Consider the following 20,891-nt stretch of genomic DNA (forward strand, 5'->3'; position numbering starts at 1 on the left):
CATCTCTGTTCCTTCTATTCTGAGGCTCTACTGTCTGGTCCTACACTCCCCCACTGTAGGAAAAGGCCTTTTAGTATTCTGTAGGCTTCAATTAGATGTCCCTATTCTTCTAAGCACCAGTGAGTATAGGCCCGAAGCCATCAAGTACTCCTCAGATGTTAACCCTTTCATTCTTGGAATTATTCTCTTGAACCTCCACTGGACACTCCCCAAAGTCATCATTTCTTTTCTTTGATAAGGAGCCCAAAACTGCTCACGGTATACCAAGTGTGGTGTGATGAATGCCTTACAAAGCTTCAACATTATTCTCAGACTGTATCCACTGGTGGTTCTTATGTTACCAGCCAGGGAAAACATTCTCCTTCCTTCTACCCTCCTGGGCCTCGAAGAAAGTTTGTAGGTGTATACAGTATGAGGTACTCTTTAATTCTTGTAAACTCCATGGGCCCAATCTATTCCATCTCAATTGTTTATGCAAACCTTCCATTCCTTTAACCATTCCAGTGAATCTTTGCTGCAATTCCTTACTGGCAAGTATATTGCTTTTTAGATAAGGAAGCCAAAACCACACATAATACTCCATCCAGGTGCTGCCTCACAAAAGTGTTGTGTAATTGTATTAAGATTTTAAAGACCTGATCATGAGGGAAGACACCTTATAAAATCCATTCATTAAAAAGTGTTTATCCTCATCTGGAAGAAGAGGGTTCTTTTTTACTTTAAACTGCTGCTTAAGTTTTTTTGCATCTTTATGTCAGCAGTTTGTAACTGAACCAATACTCCCCTTGTCCTACTTCTAACCATGTCAATTCCTGTCACTGTTTGGATTTTGCTGTGATTCAGTAGTCTAATTGGACAATCTTAGCATGTACTAGTGAGTACACTTGTATTTACTTGCCTTTAAATGTTATCAATTCTGTTAATATGCTGGAAGACACCTGGGCTGGTGTTAATGCTGTGAACTCTTCAAGAATCTAGCTATCTGGGTTTTTTAATGTATTTACAAAAATATTCAAAAATAGCTGAAGTGTACATATTTATGGTGACTAAAGATACCTGAAGTAGTATATTAACCAATAGGTAGTATATAAGATGATTGAAGTAACCTACTTTACCGATAAAGGGGACCACATTATTCTGAGGGGAAAGCCTATGAAGTTCTGTTTCGTTGCCTTATTTTAACCTTATTTTAGCACAATGCACTGAGTAATTTGATCTGCATGATCAGTATGCATGACAAGCTTTTCACTGCATCTTGATACATGTGGCAATAATAAACTACCTATATAACAAACACAAGAAAACCTGCAGATGCTGGAAATCCAAAGCAACACACACACAATGCTGGGGGATCTCAGCAGGCCAGGCAGCATATTTGGAAAAGAGTAAACAGTCAATCATTCAGGCTGAGACCTTTCAACGTGACTGGAGATGAGGGGAAGTCAGAGGAAGAAGGTGTGGGGAGGGCAAAGGGAAGTACAAGGAGGCAGGTGATAGGTGAAACTGGTGGAGGGGGTGAAATAAAGAGCTGGGAAGTTGATTGGTGAAAGAGATAAATCATTAGATACTGGGATGGTTCTGGATGACTGAAAAAATTGCAAATGTCACTCCATTCTTCAAGAAGGGAGAGAGGGAGAAGAAAGGAAACCTTAGGCCAGTTCCTCTGACCTCAGTGGTTGGAAGATGTTGGAGCCGATTATCAAGAATGTGGTCTCAGGTGCTTGGAGGCACATGATAAAATAAACTGTAGTCAGCATGGTTTCCTCAAGGGAAAATCTTGCCTGAAAAATCTGATGGAATTGTTTGAGGAAATAACAAGCAGGATACACAATGGAGAATCAATGGATGATGTGTACTTGGATTTTCAAAAGGTACCACACCTTGACAAGAGGCTGCTTGACAGGAAAGCCTGGTATTACATGAAAGATAGTAAAATGAATAGAGCTTTGGCTGATTGGTAGGAGGCAAACAGTGGGAATAAGAGGGGCCTTTTCTGGTTGGCTGCCACTATCTAGTGGTGTTCCCCAGGTGTCTGTGTTGGGACCGATTCTTGTTATGTTATATGTCAATGATTTGGATGATGGAATTGATGGCTTTGTTGCAAAGTTTGCAGATGATGGGAAGATAGGTGAAGGGGTAGGTAGTTTTGAGCAAGTAGACAAGCTACAGAAGGACCTAGAAAAATTAAGAGAATGGCCAAAGAAATGGAAGATGGAATACAGTGCCGGCAAGTGTATGGTCATGCTCTTTGATAGAAGAAATGAAAGGGTTGACTATTTTCTAACTGGAGAGAAGATACAAAAAACTGAGACACACAGAGACTTGGGAGTCCTTCCCTAAAGGTTAATTTGCAGGTTGAGTCTGTGGTGAAGAAGGCAAATGCAATGTTTCCATTCATTTCAAGATGAATAGAATATAAAAGCAAGGATGTAATGTCGAGACCTTATAAAGCATTGGTGAGGCCTCACTTGGAATGTCGTGAGCAGTTTGGGGCCCCTTAGAAAGGATGTGCTAAAACTGGAGAGGGTTCAAAAGAGGGTCACAAAAAATGATTCCAGGATTGACTGGGTTGTCATATGAAGAGCTTTTGATGACTCTGGGCCTGTATTCACTAGAATTCAGAAGAATGAAGTGTGACCTCATTGAAACCTATTGAATGGTGAAAGGCCGTGATAGCCAGAGAGTGATGAATCTGTGGAAGTATTTGCCACAGGCAGCTGTGGAGGCCAAGTCTTCATGTATATTTAAGACAGAGGTTGATAGATTCTTAACTGGTCAGGGCATGAACGAATAGGTGGAGAAGGCTGGAGACTGGGGCTGAGAGGAAAATTGGATCAGCCATGATGAAATGGCAGACAGACTTGATGGGCCAAATGGCCTAATTCTGCTCCTGTATCTTATGGTTTTATGAAGGGCTGAAGGAGGGGGAATCTGATAGGAGAGGGTAGAAGACCATTGAAAAAAGAGAAGGGGGAAGAACACCAGAGGGAGTTGATGGGCAGGGAAGGTGAGAGAGGGAAACGGGAATGGGGAAGAAGGGGAGCAATTACCGGAAGTTTGAGAAATCGATGTTCATGCCATTGACTTCTCGAACTTCCAGTAATTGCTACCCCCTACTTCTTCACCATTCCCCATTCCTATTCTTGCCACCTTGTATTTCTTCCTCCTGTTCCTTCATTTTCTTAATCTGACTTCTCCCCTTCCTTTCCAGTCCTAAAGAAGGTCTTGGCCCAAAATGTTCACTGTTTATTTACTCATTTTCACTGATGCTGCTTGACCTGCTGAGATCCTCCAGCATTTTGTGTGTGTTGCTAATACCAATATCAATGACTTTGATGGTTGGGTAGGTTAGTAAGTTTGCAGATGGCATGAATGTTAGTGGTGTTGTGTATACTGTAGATGGTTGTCTTGGGTGACAGAATGACATTGATAAGATACAGCACTGGTTAAGAAATGGTAAATAGAGCTTAATCCAGATAAGATATGGAGGTAAAAGGCGAGTGGTGTTGCATTACTAATCAGTTCCAACATCACAGCTGCACTCAGAGAAGTCATTTTGGAGGGCTTTCCACTGACTCTGTGTGGGTAGAACTCAAAAACAGGAAGGCAATCACTCTGATGGGATTGTACTACATACCCCCTAATAACCACCAGAACATTGCAGGAATATTAAGGAAAGGTGTAAAAAAAAAGGATTTTTGTCATGGGAAATTTCAACTTCCCTCATATAAACTGGGACCTTCTTGGTGCAAGAGGTTAAGATAGGAAAGAGTTAGGTGCACCCAGGAGGGTTTCTTAAATCAATATCTGGTTAGTCCAACAAGAGGAGGGCTGTACTGGATCTGGTGTTGGGTAATGAGCCAGACCAGTAACTGACTTTTCAGTCAGTGAGCATTTAGGGATCAGTAACCACAACTCCATAAATTTTAAGATAGCTATAGAAAAGGATATGTATGGAAGTTGTGGGAGAGTAATTCTGAACAGCTGTTTTTGGGCATCCACATCCAACATGTGGGGGGTGTTTGAAGACTAAATGCATACATTACAGGACAGGTATGTCCAGTCAGAAGGAAGGACAAGGACAACTTGGATGTTGAGAGAGCTGATGAATTTAGTCAAGAAGAAAAAGGTTAGTAAAGCTTAGGAAGCTAGAATCAAACAGAGCCTTTGAGGATTATAAAGGAACCAGAAAAGAAATTAAGAAGGGAATTAGGCAAGCCAGGAGGGGCCATGAAAAGACCTTGGGCAAGTAGGATGCAGAAGGATCCCATGGCATTCTATAGATACATCAGGAGCAAAAGAATAACTTGGGAGAGAGTAGGGCTACTCAAAGGTCAAGGAAGGACTATTTGCTTGGATGCAGTGGATGCGGGTAAGGTCCTTACTGAGTACTTTATACCTGTATTTATCAAGCAGAAGAACACGGAGTTTAGGGAGATCAGTTCTGGTAGGACATTTCAAAGTAAAGGAGGTGGTAGTGTTGGGTTTCATAAAGAGCATCAAGGTGGATGAGTCCACGGGGCCTGATGGGATATACCCCAGGCTATTGAGGGACACAAGAGATGAAATTGCTGGGGCCTTGACCAATGTCTTGTTCTCTCCAGCTACAGGTGAGGTCCTGGAGGACTGGAGATTAGCTAATGTAGTTCCATTATTCAAGAAGAGAGCCAGGAATAATCCTAGAAATTATAGGCTGGTGAGTCTCACATCAGTGATAGGGAAATTACTGGAGAGAATTTTTAGGGATAAGATTTAAGAGCATGGTCTAACTCGGGAGACCCAGCATGGCTTTGTGTTAGGCAAGTTATATCTTACTAACTTGATCCAGTTTTTTGACAAGGTGACAAAGGTGATTGATGAAGGTTGAACTGTGGAATTTGTCTGCATGGATTTTAGTAAGGCGTTTGACAAGGTCTCTCATGAGAGGCTCATCCAGAAGATTAAAATACATGGGATCAATGGTGAATTGGCCATTTGGATTCAGAACTGGCTTACCCATAGAAGATAGAGGGTTATGGTTGAAGGGACTTACTTTAGCTGGAGATTCCACAGGGATCTTTACTGGAACCTCTGCTGTTTGTGATATATACAAAACACCTGGATGAAAATGTAGCTGGGTGGTTCAGTAAGTTTGCAAATGATACAAAGATTAGTGGTGTTGTGGTTCAGTAAGTTTGCAAATGATACAAAGATTAGTGGTGTTGTGGATCACATTGATGACTGGCCAATAATATGGCAAAATATAGATCATTTGCAGGTATGGGTGGTGACGTAGCAGATGGAGTTTAATCTGGCCAAATGTGAAGTGTTGCATCTTGGTAGGTCAAATGTAAAGAGACAGTACACTATTAAAGGCAAGATCCTTAACAGTTAATGAGCAGGGTTTCTAGGGGTCCTAGTTCATAGCTCCCTGAAAGTGGCTACACAGGTTGGTAGGATGGCTAGGAAGGCTTATAGCTTGCTTGCCTTTATTAGTCAAGGCATTGATTTCAAAAGTCAGGAAGTTATGTTGCAGCTTTATAAAACTCTAGTTAAGACCACATCGGCAGTATTGCATACAGTCTGGTCACCCCATTATAGGGAAGATGCTGTGGCTTTGGAAAGGTTGCAGAAGAGGTTTACCAGGATGCTGCCTGGTTTAGAAGGCATATGCTGTCATGAGAGATTGGACAAACTTGGGTTGTTTTCTGTGGAACAGCAGAGGCTGAGAGGAGATCTGATAGAGGTTTATAATATTATGAAAAGCATAGATAGAGTAGACAGCTAATATTGTTTTCCCAGGGTTGAAATGTCTAATACCAGAGAGCATGTACTTAAGGCGAAAAAGGATAATTTCAAAGGAGTTGTGAGGAGCAAGTTTTTTTTTTACTCAGAGAGGTGGATGCCGAGAATGCACTGCCTGGAGTGCTGGCAGAGGCAGATATACTCAGGACTTTTAAGACATGTTTAGATAGGCACATGAATGTGAGGAAAGTTGAAGGATGTGGTCTTTGTATAGGCAGAAAGGATTACTTTAGTTGGTCATTTGTACTAATTTAGTTGGTTCGGCTCAATATTGTGGGCGGAGGAGCCTGTTCCTGTGCTGGACAATTCTATGTTCTATGATTGAACATAGAATCTGTACAATTCTATGTTCACTTTGGAAGGTCGAACTTGAAGGCACAGTTCATAAATGGCAGGATTCAGAACAGTGTGGAGGAAAAGGTGGACCTTAGGGTGCATGTACATTGTATCCTCGGAGTTGCCACACAAGTCAGTAGGGTGGTTAAGAAGGTGTATGATTTGTTGGCCTTCATTAATCAGGAGATTGAGTGCAAAAGCTGTAAGGTAACGTTGCAGTTCTTTCAAACGGCTTAGACCACAGTTGGACGAGCGTGTTCAGTTCTGGTCTCATAGGAAAGATGTGGAAACTTTCGAAAGGGTGCAGAGAAGAGTTACCAAGATGCTACCTGGATTAGAGAGCATGTCTTATGAGGGAAATTTGAGCAAGCTAGGGCTTTTCTCCTTGGAGTGAAGGGGGATGAAAAGTGACTTGATAGAGGTGTACAAGATGATAAGAAGCATAGATAGAGCCGACAGCCTGCACTTTTCACCAGGGTGTAAATGCAAGAGGGCGTAATTTTAAGGTGATAGGAGATAAGTGTAGGGCGGTGTCAAAGGTAGGTTTTTACCGAGTGGTGGGTGCAAGGAAAGTGCTGCCAGGGCTGTGGTAGAAGCAGATACATAAGGGACATTGAACACACACTTAGATAGGCACATGAATGAAAGAAAAATAGAGCATTAAATTAATCCTGGAGTAGGCTAAAACAGTGGTACAACATGAGCTGAAGGGCCTGTACTGCACTCTACAATTATGTGTTCCAAATCTCTGAAGGAGGAAAATAGCCAAAGCTAGATCAAGATAATGTCTTAAGGAATGTCTTAAAGATGAGAAAGGTGAAAGAGGAAGGTACAGAGCCTGACCAGTTGAAAACACCAGCAGGAGTTGTTGAACCGATTTACCAATCAGACTAAAGGGTTGAGAAATAACTACAAGGAGTATAACTTAGAGTGGGTGAATTCAAAACAGGCAAAGAAAGAGAACTAGTGATAACAATAAAATGTACTGACAGTGCCAGAAAATAAACTTGCTATTTTAAAATCTCAACCAACTAATATATGAAAAACTAAGATCCCACAGGTATAACAGAAATGAAAATTGCTGAAGAATTATACAGCATCTGCTTAAAAAAAATAGTGTTACTTGTACCTTGTATCCAATAAGGCTTCTTTGAATCTGTTTTTATTGAAGACTTACATATCACTTAATGCTCAATGTCAGAGAAATTGTGTTGCATCAATTACCAATTAAGATGTTTATATTTTTAATGGGAATTTTTAATTATAACATAAAAATAGAGGAACTATGATATTCACCTAAAATCAGTGGTGCAGCAGATAGTGAAATGGCTTTAAACAAAGCTAACAACAGAGCAATGGAACCTAGGTGGCATTTTTTAGTGATGTATTGGCTCTTGGTATATTGACATAGCAGTGAGCACTGTTATTTTAACAGTGAGCTCTGAGCCACGAGATATTCTGAGTTTGGAACTTACCAAATTCTTAAACTTAACTAGCACCCAAACCAGAAAAAAGTACAAGTAATAGTTTATACTGATGCTGCAGAGGATTCATTTACTCCAGATTGCTTAGGATTTTTTCTTTCAACATTGTCTCATCCCATTGTTTATATCATTATTTGTCATAAAATTGATAAGAAATTGAATTCAAGCATTTTGGTTTAAATGGATCTTCAATTCTTAAAGTGTAGAGAAGTAATTTGCTGCCAGTTTGTTCATCGATCAGCGCTGGAACATGTAATTAGTTTTGGCTACGCTTATTCATTTGTAGATTTTGGGTACTGTTCATTCATGGTATAACCAGCTACCAATCGTCATTACAGACCTACTTCCAAATCAAAATGCACTTTCTTGAAATCAAGTCATTTCTCTTTCAACAGATTTGTTATATCTAAATTTGTGCACCTTTAGTGTTTGCCATGATGTGGTGTAACATTAATGATAAATAATTTATTTTCAAATATTATCTGATCAATTTCCAAAATTAATTTGACAACTAAGACAGTAATAACATAGAAAGTGATAAGGTGATTTTAATGAGGAACCTAGTAATAGTTTAAACAATACATAATTGTGAAAAGTCATTTTTAAGAACTGGGCAACTAAATAATGATAAACAGTTACGAGTGCCACTGCATTTTTATGTACTTTGAAACTGAATTTGCCACCTTACTATTTTTATTACAGAATATTAATAGCAAAACAGCCATTTCTTCAAAATCATAATGTATAGTTTTAGAAAATTAATTGAATAGTGGCGAACTTTACAAAATTATTATAATTCATCAATAGTATTGAACCCCAGTTGGCATTCTTCCATGAACAACTTATTTGGGTCAGTAATTAGCAAACCATACAGAAACATGAAGTACATCGGTTAAAATTCCAGAAGAATATATCCATCAGACCTTACATCTCTTGGTAATATTAAAGCTTAGAAGAATTGCATAACCCTTTCCAATTGCTGCTCAGTCTCAGGCAATTTTATTGTTCACTGGTTTCATACAGAAAGTAAAGAAAATACTTTTAATCGATCAAGAAGTTCCAGCGTCTCCAGCATCGACAAAGAATCAAAGGAAGCCATAACAGCTTTATACTTCATGGAGTCCTTCAGCCGTAAGATGGACACTACCCTCTCACCATGTCTCTGGGTTGGTACCAGTTTGGGTACAGTACTAGTTATCTCATTGAACCTTCCTCCAGAGGAGCAAAGATATTCAGAGCCACTCATGGTTTCTCCCAGTGGTAAGAAATTTCTGTATGTTTATGAAATGTCTTCTCATTTTAGCAACATTTTTGAAAGCAGCTTTTTTTTGGTTAGAAGACGGGGTTGTAATCTCGTCATCTACAAAAGACAGAGAAAAATCATTTTCATTCTGAAAAGTGAAGGGCTTCAAGAATTAGTTCTTGGTCCTTAATTATTTACTATTAATATTAATGACCAGGAGGATGGGAGAGACTGTAAAATGACAAAGTAAGTGGACAGGTGATAATAGGTGAGGGGGCCTGTTGCAGTGTTGATATTTGGACCCTGCAGAAGAATATAGATAGATTGAGTGAGTGGGCAAAATATTGATAATTAGGGTTTGATGTGGAAAGAGTGAGGTCATGCACTTCAGTAAGGGCATCAAAAACAGTCTATTCTCAAAATTGGCAGAGGTCCAGTGAGTGGAGTAGAAGTGGTAATCTTGTGTATGAATTACAAAATGTTAGCAGATAGATGCAACAAGTAGTTTGTAGTGAGTTGGAGTTTAGAAATAAGGAAGTATTTTTACAATGTACAGGGTGTTGCTGAGGTGACACCTGCAGCATTGCAGACAGGTGTGGTCCATGATTGAAGAAAGGGTACATAAGCATTAGCAGCATTCAAAAAATGATCCACTAGGGATGAGAAAGTTATCCTACCATAAATGACTAAGAATTTGGATATGTGTTCTTTGAATGGGAGGTGATCTTTTTGAAGTATAAGAGGTCTTGACGGGGTAGATGTTGAGACATTTTCAGTAATGGAAGAGTCTCAAATGAGGGAGCAAGTCACAAGACAATAGGATGGTCATTTAAACTGAGGTGCATAGAAAGGTAGGCAGGTCTGTAAAATTCCCACCCTCCTGAGGAATGTGGAAGTTAGATAACTGAAGTTATTTGAAAAGGAATTAGATAATTATTTGAAAGATTGAGGAATTGAGGGCTTTAGGAAATTGAGACATATGAAATCCGTGATGTATCAGCAATGATCATATTGAATGTCAGGGCAAGCCTGCTCCTGCTCCTGTTTTCTGGTGTCCTTCATGACAACAATCAAAACACATACATTTATGCAGCTTTCATACAGTAATCAGAATGGTTCAATGACATTTTGCGCACCACAATCCTGAGGAGATACCAATTTGTGTAGAGGGACAGAGAGTTTAAAAAAAGTGAGGGGGCAGTCGGCACATTTTGCGTGCCATAGTTCTCGAGGAAATGTTGGATTGCACATAATTAGGCACTTAGCAAGGACCAATAAAAAAGAAGTTAGATGTAAGTGGAGCAGCCATTGTGTGAGTGGGTTAGGGTTGGAGTAGGGAGTTGAGGCTTTGGCTCATCAAGTTTCAGCAAGGGATTTTTTTTCATTATTTATTCTTTCTTTCTTAATACACCTTTAGAGCAGTGGGGATGCCAGATGGGATACTGAAATTCTCCTCTTGCAGGATGTGGGAAGGCAGGAAAATGGCCAGAATCCTGATGACTACACCTGCAAGAAAGTCATCCAGCTGCAGCTTCTAACAGACCGGTTAAGGAGTTGGAGCTGGAACTGGATGAACTCGGCATCATTTGGGAGGCTGAAGGGCTGATAGATAGAACATACAGGAAGGTAGTTACCCCAAGGTGCAAGACACTGGTAACTGAGTAACCATCAGGAGAGGGAAGGGGCAAAGGTAGCCCATGGCCGCTCCCCTCAACAACTGGTATACCACTTTGGATACTGTTGTGAGAGGGTGATCAGGGTGAGGGAAATGACTTACCAGAGAAAAGCCACAGCGGTCATGTCTTTGGTTTTATGGCTCAGAAGGGAAGGAGGGAGAAGGGCCATGCTTAGGGGATTCATTGGCTAGGGGAACAGAAAGGAAGTAATGTGGACAAAAGCAAAGTTCCTGGATGGTTTGTTACCTCCCGGGTGCCAGGGCTGGGGACATCTCAGATTGAGATTTAAGTGGGAGGGTGAGCAGCCGGGTGTCCTGGTCCTCGTCAGTACCGCTGACACGGGTAGGATGGGTGACGAAGTCCTGATTAGGTGCTAGGTTAAAGGGCAGGAGCTCCAAGGATCTGATCATGGGAACCAGGTGCCAGGAAAGGTAGCAGAGTGGTTGTGGTGAAAGATGATGTTAAACCCACATACAAAGTCAGGAATCAAAAGATAATAAAATGAGAAAATCTGAAGAGCTGGAAATCGAAACAACACAAACAAAATGCTGGAAGAACTCTGCAGGCCAGGCAGCATCTGTAGAAAAGAGTACAGTTGACGTTTTGGGCTGAAACCCTTAAGCACAATTAGAGTAAAAGAGCTGTGGAGTAGATTTAAAAGTAGGGGAAAGGGAGAGAGAAACACAAGGTGATAGCTGAAATCGAACGTAAAGAGATGGGAAGTTGATTGGTGAAAGAGATACAGGGCTGGAGAAGGGGGAATCTGACAGAAGAAAACTGAAGGCCATGGGAGAAAGAAAAGGGGAGAGGACCACCAGAGGGAGGTGATGGGCAGGCAAGGAGTTAAAGTGAGAGAAGGAAAGGGGGATACGGAATGGTGAAGGAGAGGGAGGGTGGGGTGGGAGCCATTACCAGAAGTTCAAGAAATCAACATTCATGCCATCAAGTTGGAGACTACCCAGATGGAATGTAAGGTGTGATCTCATCACGACAGTGGAGGAGGCCATAGATGAATATATCGGAATGGGAAGTGGAATTAAAATGGGTGGCCACTGGGAGATCCCGCTTGTTCTGGCAGACAGAGTGTAGGTGGCCAGTGAAGTGGTCTCCCGATCTATGTCCGGTCTCACCAGTATACAGGAGGCCACACTGGGAACATTGGAGACACAGGTGAAGTGTTGCCTCACCTGAAAGGACTGCTTAAGGCCCTGAATGGTAGTAGGGGAGGAGGGATCTTCCCTCCTGGCACTTACCCTTGCAAGCAGAACAAGTGCTACACCTGGCCCTGCACCTCCTCCCTCACTACCATTCGAAGCAGTCCCTCAGTCTACATCAGGTCTCACCGATGTGGAGGAGGTAACTTTGGAATGACTGGATACAGCAGGTAACCCTGACCAGCTTGTAGGTAGTGTTGCCGCACCTGGAAATACTGTTTGGAACTCTGAATGTTGGAGAGGGAGGAAGTGAATGGGCAGGTGTAGCACTTCTTCCGCTTGCCGGGGTAAGTGCCTGGAGGGTGATTAGTGGAGAGGGAAAAATAGACGAGAGAATCACAGACAGAGCATTCCCTGTGGAAAGTGGAGAGTGTTTGGGATGTATAGATACAGTCTTTGGTGGTAGGATCCCTTTGAAGATAGTGAAGGTTGCAGAGAATGATGTGTTGGATGCGGAGGCTCGTGGGGTGGTAGGTAAGGACAAGAAGTACTATTATCCCTGTTAAGGTGGCAGGGTGGGTGTCAATGAAATGGAGGAGATGTAGGTGAGAACAGCATCAATGGTAGAGGAAGGGAAACCTCATTCTTTGGAGACAGAGGGTATCTCAGATGTTCTTTGGAAAAGGAGTAATACATAGTGATACATCTTAGGAATAATTTGTCAGATGAACTGCATTTGGTAAAGGATATAGTTGTACCACTTGGATGCATACAGATTAGCTTATACTCTGGATAAGATTTATGCTATAACTGAGAATGTTTAATGTTTTGATCAGTAATATTATGATTATCGATACATTTTAATTAAACCTGGCTGATGGAATTGTTTGCGGAGTATTCTCCGAAGTCTAAGTTAAAACCAGATTATGTTGCATTACCTTAATTGCATTTGAAGTGCAGATAAAAACAGGGAATCAATTAAAATTAATAAAATATGAGATTCCATACAGTTCATGACAATGTTATGACATACAGTTTTTGGATTTTTCAGGCACAGTGTTAATGTTGAAAGGAGCCATATTAACATTTTCCTCTTTGGATTCTGTGGGTGGTCTAATACATCCCCCGTATGAGGTGTGGAGAGACCCAAACAGTGAAGATAAAGATGATAAAGGACGGAGAAGAAAGCTAGTAAAATTTTCACCATCTTCCTCTCAGGAGATGGCAGACCACCAATATGTAGTGCTCTGCTCTGAAAAACAAGCCAAACTCTATTCACTTCCTTCTCAGTGCTGTTTGTATGTACACAATATCACAGAGACTTCCTTTGTATTACGAGCAGATGTCGTAACGATGTGCAATAGCATCTGCCTGGCTTGCTTCTGTGCTAATGGACATATTATGACCTTAAGGTAACTTTCATGTACTGTAAGTGCATGATTTTTCCTTCATATTTCACTGTTTGTTTATTATTGTAAAGTTACATTTGTGAAATTTATAATTTATAATCAACATAGTTCAGTAATTTTCTGTCATATCTCTCTTCTTTCCCAATCTCACCAAGCTATAAGTTATTTTGAAAACCAGAGGACATCTCATCATTTTGTTGCTGCTCTCTTCAGTTCATTTCTTAATGTCCTCCATGCCAACACTGTTCCACTGCACATTAAGAGTTCCAGCCATGCAACAAAGGGTTGTTCTAATGCCCTCCTTTACATTAGCACACATTTAAAGTCATGATGATTCATATATTATTATTTCTTAGTTATCTTGTTACAATTGTGCCTACTGAAGATTAATGTAATAATCTCAGTACATTTGATTTAATCTTTCAGCATGTTACTCACTGGGATACACATGTTAAGAAGCCATCCAGCTCTTGTTCATAACCAAAGTGTTTTATCACTAGCTTCTGGGTGCTTTGCCCTATTTTTCTCATGAGGCAGATTGCTCCCTCTTTGTGTTTGCATGTGATTCCATTTTTCCTCTGTTGATTAAGGCGGCATTTAAGATCACAGATCGTGATTCATAATTGTAAGATTCTGCATTACAAGCATTGTAAATTATATGATAGTAAAGCAAAATAAAAAACAAATCCCATGAACACACACATTTGGTCCATAACCTTCTATTCCTTGCACTTATAACCATATAACAATCACAGCACGGAAACAGGCCATCTTGGCCCTCCTAGTCCTTGCCGAACCCTTAATCTCACCTAGTCCCACCGACCCGCACTCAGCCCATAACCCTCCACTCCTTTCCTGTCCACTTCAAACACTTGTCCAGATGCCTCGGAATTGCTGGAGAATATCTGCCTGTACTCTTTCTCAGGCTTTCTACTCCAGGTTCCAACCACCATCTGTGTGTAAAAAATCCCCTCAGAATCCTTCTAAACCTACTACCTCTCACTTCAAACCTATGCCCTCTTAACCTTACTGTATATACCCCCAGCATGGGAAAAAAATCTTACTGTCTACCTTATCATAATATTGTATACCATTGATAAGGCTGACCAGGTGACATAATTGAATTTGAGTAATGAGGCCTTTTTAATCATAACTCATGTTTCCAAAGGAATATACAGTAAATAAAGATGAATAAGGACAGATAGAGGAGAAATAATCCACACAGGACTTGTGAGTTGCAGTTCACAGCAATTGCTAGAAACTTGAAATGAAAAGAGAATGCTGAAAGTATTCAGCAGAGCTTGGGTAGTACATATGGAGGGAGAGAAACTAAGTTAATGTTGTGGTTTACAGGAGTACTGGTGAGCTATATGAAGGTCATCAGAAGCAATGAAAGAAAAATAACTCCAGCTAACCTGCCACCTCCGATAGAATTGAAATGTTCTTTGGTGATCTTAAATTGCAATAAGTAACTTTTTTTCATTTTTTCAACTATAGCTTGCCAAGCCTTAGGCCATTGCTGGATGTAAACTATCTTCCTTTAACTGATATGAGAATAGCCCGGACTTTCTCCTTTACAAATGGCGGACAGGCTCTGTATCTGAGTTCACCCAGTGAAATACAGCGAATCACCTACAGCCAAGAGATGTGTGAAAATCTTCAGGTGAGAATGCATCTCCATATATGAACTATTAGTCTTGTTTGAGTGTTGGATAACTTGAGCATTGTTTTTTAAATAAGTAAACACTGAGAGCACATCACTAGGTGAATATTTGACTGAATTGTGCTGACTTTGACAAGGCAGTTCTTAAGTGAATTTGGTCTCTTTTGGGTAAGTAAGTCCTAAGCTTCCATAGACCACCTCCAAGTCCAGTTCATGATGAATGATGCTTTCTACTTGCACACTATAACTGGACTCCACTTGAATTCCAAATGCAGTGTATTAAGGTGCAAGGTGCCAGGGAATTCACCTTTGCTATTGTACACCAACTGGACCTGTCTAATTCATGTGAAAGAGTATTCCTGATCTGGAGATTAAGTAGAAAAAGGTAAATGAACTAATGTTTTAAGAAATATATTGGTGATTAAATGATTTTAAAATATAATTTTAATAATTTAAACCTTTATTACTTTAATGTTTTGAATTTCTTCATTTGTTTTATTTTGCAATTAACAATTTAAAACATTATGAGTTTCTAAATGTCTGTTAAGGAGAGGTTCTGATCCCAGCTTTGCCACCTGTCCAAGGTAAGGCACACCTCAGGGGTGTGTGCTTAGCCCACTGCTCTACTCTCTATATACACATGACTGTGTGGCTAGGGATAGCTCAAATACCATCTATAAATTTGCTGACGATACAACCATTGTTGGTAGAATCTCAGATGGCGATGAGAGGGTGTACAGGAGTGAGATATGCCAACTAGTGGAATGGTGCCACAGCAACAACCTGGCACTCAACGTCAGTAAGAAGAACTGATTGTGGACTTCAGGAAGGGTAAGACGAAGGAACATATACCAATCCTCATTGAGAGATCAGAAGTGGAAAGAGTGAGCAGTTTCAAGTTCCTGGGTGTCAAGATCTCTGAGGATTTAACCTGGTCCCAACATATCGATGTAGTTATAAAGAAGGCAAGACAGCGACTGTACTTCATTAGGAGTTTGAAGAGATTTGGCATGTCAACAAAAACACTCAAAACCTTCTGTAGATGTACTGTGGGGAGCATTCTGACAGGCTGCATCACTGTCTGGTATGGGGGGAGGGGGTTGGCCACTGCACAAGACTGAAAGAAGTATGTAGTTGGTCGATTACACCTTGGGTACGAGCCTACAAAGTACCCAGGACGTCTTCAGGGAGCGGTGTCTCAGAAAGGCAGTGTCCATTATTAAGGACCTCCAGCACCCAGGGCATGCCCCTTTCTCACTGCTACCATCAGGTAGGAGATACAGAAGCCTTGAAGGCACACACTCAGCGATTCAGGAACAGCTTCTTCCCCTCTGCCATCCGATTCCTAAATGAAAATTGAACCCTTGGACACTAACCCACGTTTTTTTAATATACACTATTTCTGTTCTGGCACATTTTTAATCTATTCAATATACGTATACTGTAATTGATTTACTTATTATTATTTTATTTATTTTTTTCTCTTCATATTATGTATTGCATTGAACTGCTTCTGCTAAGTTAATAAATTTCATGTCACATGCTGGTGATAATAAACTTGATTCTGATTCAGCCCTTTGTTATTTTTCAGGGACTTTAATACTGAAGTTTGAATAATTGCAGAACAGTCTAGGTATTGTAATAGGTGGTGTTTATATTATTCAGTTTTAATTCAATTCAAATGATTCAGTGAAACGTTATGGATAATTGAAAATCCATGGTATGAATCACATGATTATCACCACCAATGGAAATCACCCTCAGAGACTAAGGCCCAAATGGCAACAAGCTTATTTCAGGAAAGAGAATTCAAGGGAATACACGCCAATCCTCATCGGGAGATCAGCAGTGGAAAGAGTGAGCAGTTTCAAGTTCCAGGGTGTGAACATCTCAGAAGGTCTAACCTGAACAAATACATTGATGCAATTGCAAAGAAGGCTCCATCATGGGCACCAGCTTCCCCAGCATTGAGGACATCTTCAAAAGGCAATGCCCCAAAAAGGTGTCATCCATCATTAAGGATGCCTGTCATCCAGGGCATGCCCTCTTCTCATTGCTACCATTGAGGAGAAGGTAGAGGAGCTTGAAGACACACATTCAATATTTTAGGAATAGCTTCTTCCCAACTGCCATCAAACTTCTGAATGGACAATGAATCTGTGTACACCACCTCACTAATTTTATTTTGTTCTCTGTTTGCTCTACTACCTTAATTTATACTGTGTGTGTGTTTATATATTTGTATTTTATAGTTTTTAAACTTAAGTATTGCACTGCTGCAATAGAAAATCTAATTCACGACATATGCCTTTAGACCTGATTCTATAATACAACCATATGTTTTCATAAGGTTGTATTATATTTCATTATAAAAGATTATATATGAAGTAATATTGAAGATTCTTACATTTGTGCTAAGAAGTAACATTTGATACTTGAAGTTTTTTGTTGAATTCTCCACATGAATTCATTTGCCATTTCAGTGATGGAAATGGAGATGGAAATTGCCATTTCTGAGATGGAATTGTTGTTTCTGGCTTCTACCCTACGGTGTTTAGTTCTTGTTTCACAGGGAGCAGCAGTTAGAATTGCAACTTCCCACTAGTATTAATGTAAATTGCACCACTTCCAATGAACTCAGCTTCATGCACTTTCTGCAGACTTGCCAATTGTTTACCGGTTAGGAAATTTAGCAATTGTGATGTATTTTGCACATAAAAGAAAATCTCCACTCACCAGCTCACCTTCTATTTATGGGGACCATTTTTTTCCCTCAATGTATATCCAGTTTGACACCGTTCGTGTCTAAGTGCCTATTGTTGTATTAGGAAAAGCAGCAGAGTTTAAAACATATTGGTAGGCAGATCATCATTATGTCTAATCAGCACACACACTAACTTGACAGTGACCACATCATCAGAGTTCAATAATGCAGCGAAGTAACTTCATGTCCTCTGTAAGTGATCTAAAAATCCTAAAACAGTGACAATAAGCCCCTCTGCATGCTGTTGAGGACTGTAATATCATGGAGGATGTTTCAGTGTTTCTCATCTCCCTACAATCAATGGTCAGTGTGTTTTCAGTTTATATCTGTAGGTCTCTGAGGCTTTGAGCTAGGAGCTCTCACTAAGGGGGCTGAGTTTACTACACCCTTTCAACTGCTTTTACTTATTTATGAAGATCAGGTTTCCCCCTGTCTCTACGGTTTAATTGCTACAGATGCGCTCTCACAAGGGTCCTCAGTTAACACTTTCAGACTCCTAGGAGTCTACACCACATACAATCACTAGTGGTCCCAGAACATACCCTACAAAATGAAGAAAGCTCACCAATGCCTCTACTTTCTGAGAGGCTGAAGAGAGCAGGACTTTGCACAACGCATCACTGGCACCAGCCTACCTGCCAACAAGAACAGATATACAGAAAGGTGCCATAAAAGAGCCGGTAACATGAAGAAGGATCACTCCCACCCTACTCATAGACTCCCATCAATCCTTGTAGAGGTTTATCTGTTAGCCATATGGCTACAATCCTGTTGGGCATGTCTTTGGAAGTCTTCAGATCACCTGTGGATAAAGGACCATTACCCTTCTCCACAAATCCATAGAACATTACAGCACAGAAACAGGCCTTTTGGCCCTTCTTAGCTGTGCCGAGCCATTTTTCTGCCTAGTCCCACTGACCTGCACCTGGGCTGTATCCCTCCATACCGCTCTCATCCATGTACCTGTCCAAGTTTTTCTTAATGTCAAAAGTGAGCCCGCATTCACCACTTCATCTGGCAGCTCATTCCACACTCCCACCACTCTCTGCATGAAGAAGTCCCCCCTAATGTTCCCTTTAAACTTTTCCCCCTTCACCCTTAACCCATGACTTCTGGTTTTTTTCTCCCCTGAAAAAGCCTGCTTGCATTCACTCTATCTACACCCATCATAATTTTATACACCTCTATCAAGTCACCCCTGATTCTTCTACGCTCCAGGGAATAAAGTCCTAACCTATTCAACCTTTCTCTGTAACTCAGTTCCTCAAGTCTCGGCAACATCCTTGTAAACCTTCTCTGCACTCTTTCAACCTTATTAATATCCTTTCTGTAATTAGGTGACCACAGTACTCCAAATTCGGTCTCACCAATGCCATATACAACCTCACCATTACATTCCAACTCTTATACTCAATACTTTGATTTCTAAAGGACAATGTACCAAAAACTTTCTTTACAACCCTATCTACTTGCGAAGCCACTTTTAGGGAATTATGTACCTGTACTCCCAGATCCCTCTGTTCTACTGCACTTCTCAGTGTCCTACTATTTACCTTGTATGTTGGCTTGACTTGACCTTGGCTTGACCTTCCAAAGTGCAATACCTCTCACTTGCCCGCATTAAACTCCATCTGCCATTTTTCAGCCCATTCCTCCAACTGGTCCAAATCCCTCTGCAAGCTTTGACAACCTTCCTCACTGTCCACTACACCTCCAATCTTTGTATCATCAGCAAATTTGCTGATCCAATTTGCCACATTATCATCCAGATCATTGATATAGATAGCAAATAACAATGGACCCAGCACTGATCCCTATGGCACACCACTTGTCACAGGCCTCCGCTCAGAGTAGCAATCCTCCACTACCACTCTCTGGTTTCTTCCATTGAGCCAATGTCTAATCCAATTTACTACCTCTCCATGTATACCTAGCGACTGAATCTTCCTAACTAACCTCCCATGCGAGATCTTGTCAAAGGCCTTACTGAAGTCCATGTAGACAACATCCACTACCTTCCCTTCAACTACTTTCCTGGTAACTTCCTCGAAAAACTCTAATAGATTGGTTAAACATGACCTACCATGCACAAAGCCATGCTGACTTTTTCTAATAAGTCCCTGTCTATCCAAATACTTGTAGATCCTATCTCTTAGTATTCCTTCCAATAATTTACCTACTACCGATATCAAACTCACTGGCCTATAATTTCCTGGCTTACTTTTTGAGCCTTTTTTAAACAACAGAACTACATGAGCTATCCTCCAATCCTCCGGCACCTGACCTGTGGATATCGACATTTCAAATATTTCTGCCGGGGCCCCTGCAATTTCAACACTAGTCTCTTTCAAGGTCCAAGGGAATACCCTGTCAGGTCCTGGGGATTTATGTACTCTGATTTGCCTCAAGACAGCAAGCACCCCCTCCTGTTTAATCTGTATAAGTTCCATGACCTCCCTACTTGTTTGTCTTCTTTCCAGAGACTCCATTCCAGATTCCTTAGTAAATACAGATGCAAAAAACCCATTTAAGATCTCCCCCATTTCTTTTGGTTCCATACATAGCTGACCACTCTGATCTTCAAGAGGACCAATTTTATCCCTTACTATCCTTTTGCTCTTAATATACCTGTAGAAGCTCTTAGAATTATCCTTCACCCTGACTGCCAAAGCAACCTCATGTCTTTTAGCCCTCCTGATTTATTTCTTAAGTATTTTCTTACTCTTTTTATACTCCTCAAGCATCTTATTTCCTCCCTGTTGCCTATACATGTTATACATCTCTTTCTTCTTCTTCATCAGAGTTCTAATATCCCTCGAGAACCAAGGTTCCTTATTCTTATTCATTTTGCCTTTAACCCTGACAGGAACATACAAACTCTGTACTTTCAAAATTTCTCCTTTGAAGGTCTCCCATTTACCAATCACATCCCTGCCAGAGAACAACCTGTCCCAATCTACGCTTTTTAGATCCTTTCTCATTTCTTCAAATTTAGCCTTTTTCCAGTTTAGAACTTCAACACGAAAACCAAATCTATCTTTATCCATAATCAAGTTGAAATTAATGACGTTATGATCACTGGAACCAAAGTGTTCCCTTACACACACTTCCGTCACCTGTCCTAATTCATTTCCTAATAGGAGATTTAATATTGCATACTCCCTAGTTGGTACATCTATATATCAATTTAGAAAATTTCCTGAACACATTTCACAAACTCTAACCCATCTAGACCTTTAACAGTATAGGAGTTCCAATCAATGTGTGGAAAATTAAAATCCCCTACAATCACAACTTTCTGTCTCCTGCAGTTGTCTGCTATCTCTCTGCAGATTTGCTCCTCCAATTCTCGCTGACTATTGGGTGGTCTATAATACA

The 20,891-nt window shown here is 40.6% G+C and overlaps 1 protein-coding gene across 1 annotated transcript in view; it reads left to right on the forward strand.

Moving 5' to 3' along the window:
• stxbp5l (syntaxin binding protein 5L) overlaps positions 1-20,891 on the forward strand; it is a 353,464-nt gene that overhangs the window by 319,877 nt on the left and 12,696 nt on the right. The window contains exons 23-25 of the mRNA XM_059968451.1: positions 8,628-8,864; positions 12,729-13,089; positions 14,584-14,749. Of these exons, the coding sequence (XP_059824434.1) occupies positions 8,628-8,864; positions 12,729-13,089; positions 14,584-14,749 (764 nt within the window). The remainder of the gene's footprint in view (positions 1-8,627; positions 8,865-12,728; positions 13,090-14,583; positions 14,750-20,891) is intronic.

Source organism: Hypanus sabinus, chromosome 4, assembly GCF_030144855.1.
Source record: "Hypanus sabinus isolate sHypSab1 chromosome 4, sHypSab1.hap1, whole genome shotgun sequence".
In the NCBI taxonomy this organism is placed as follows: domain Eukaryota; kingdom Metazoa; phylum Chordata; class Chondrichthyes; order Myliobatiformes; family Dasyatidae; genus Hypanus; species Hypanus sabinus.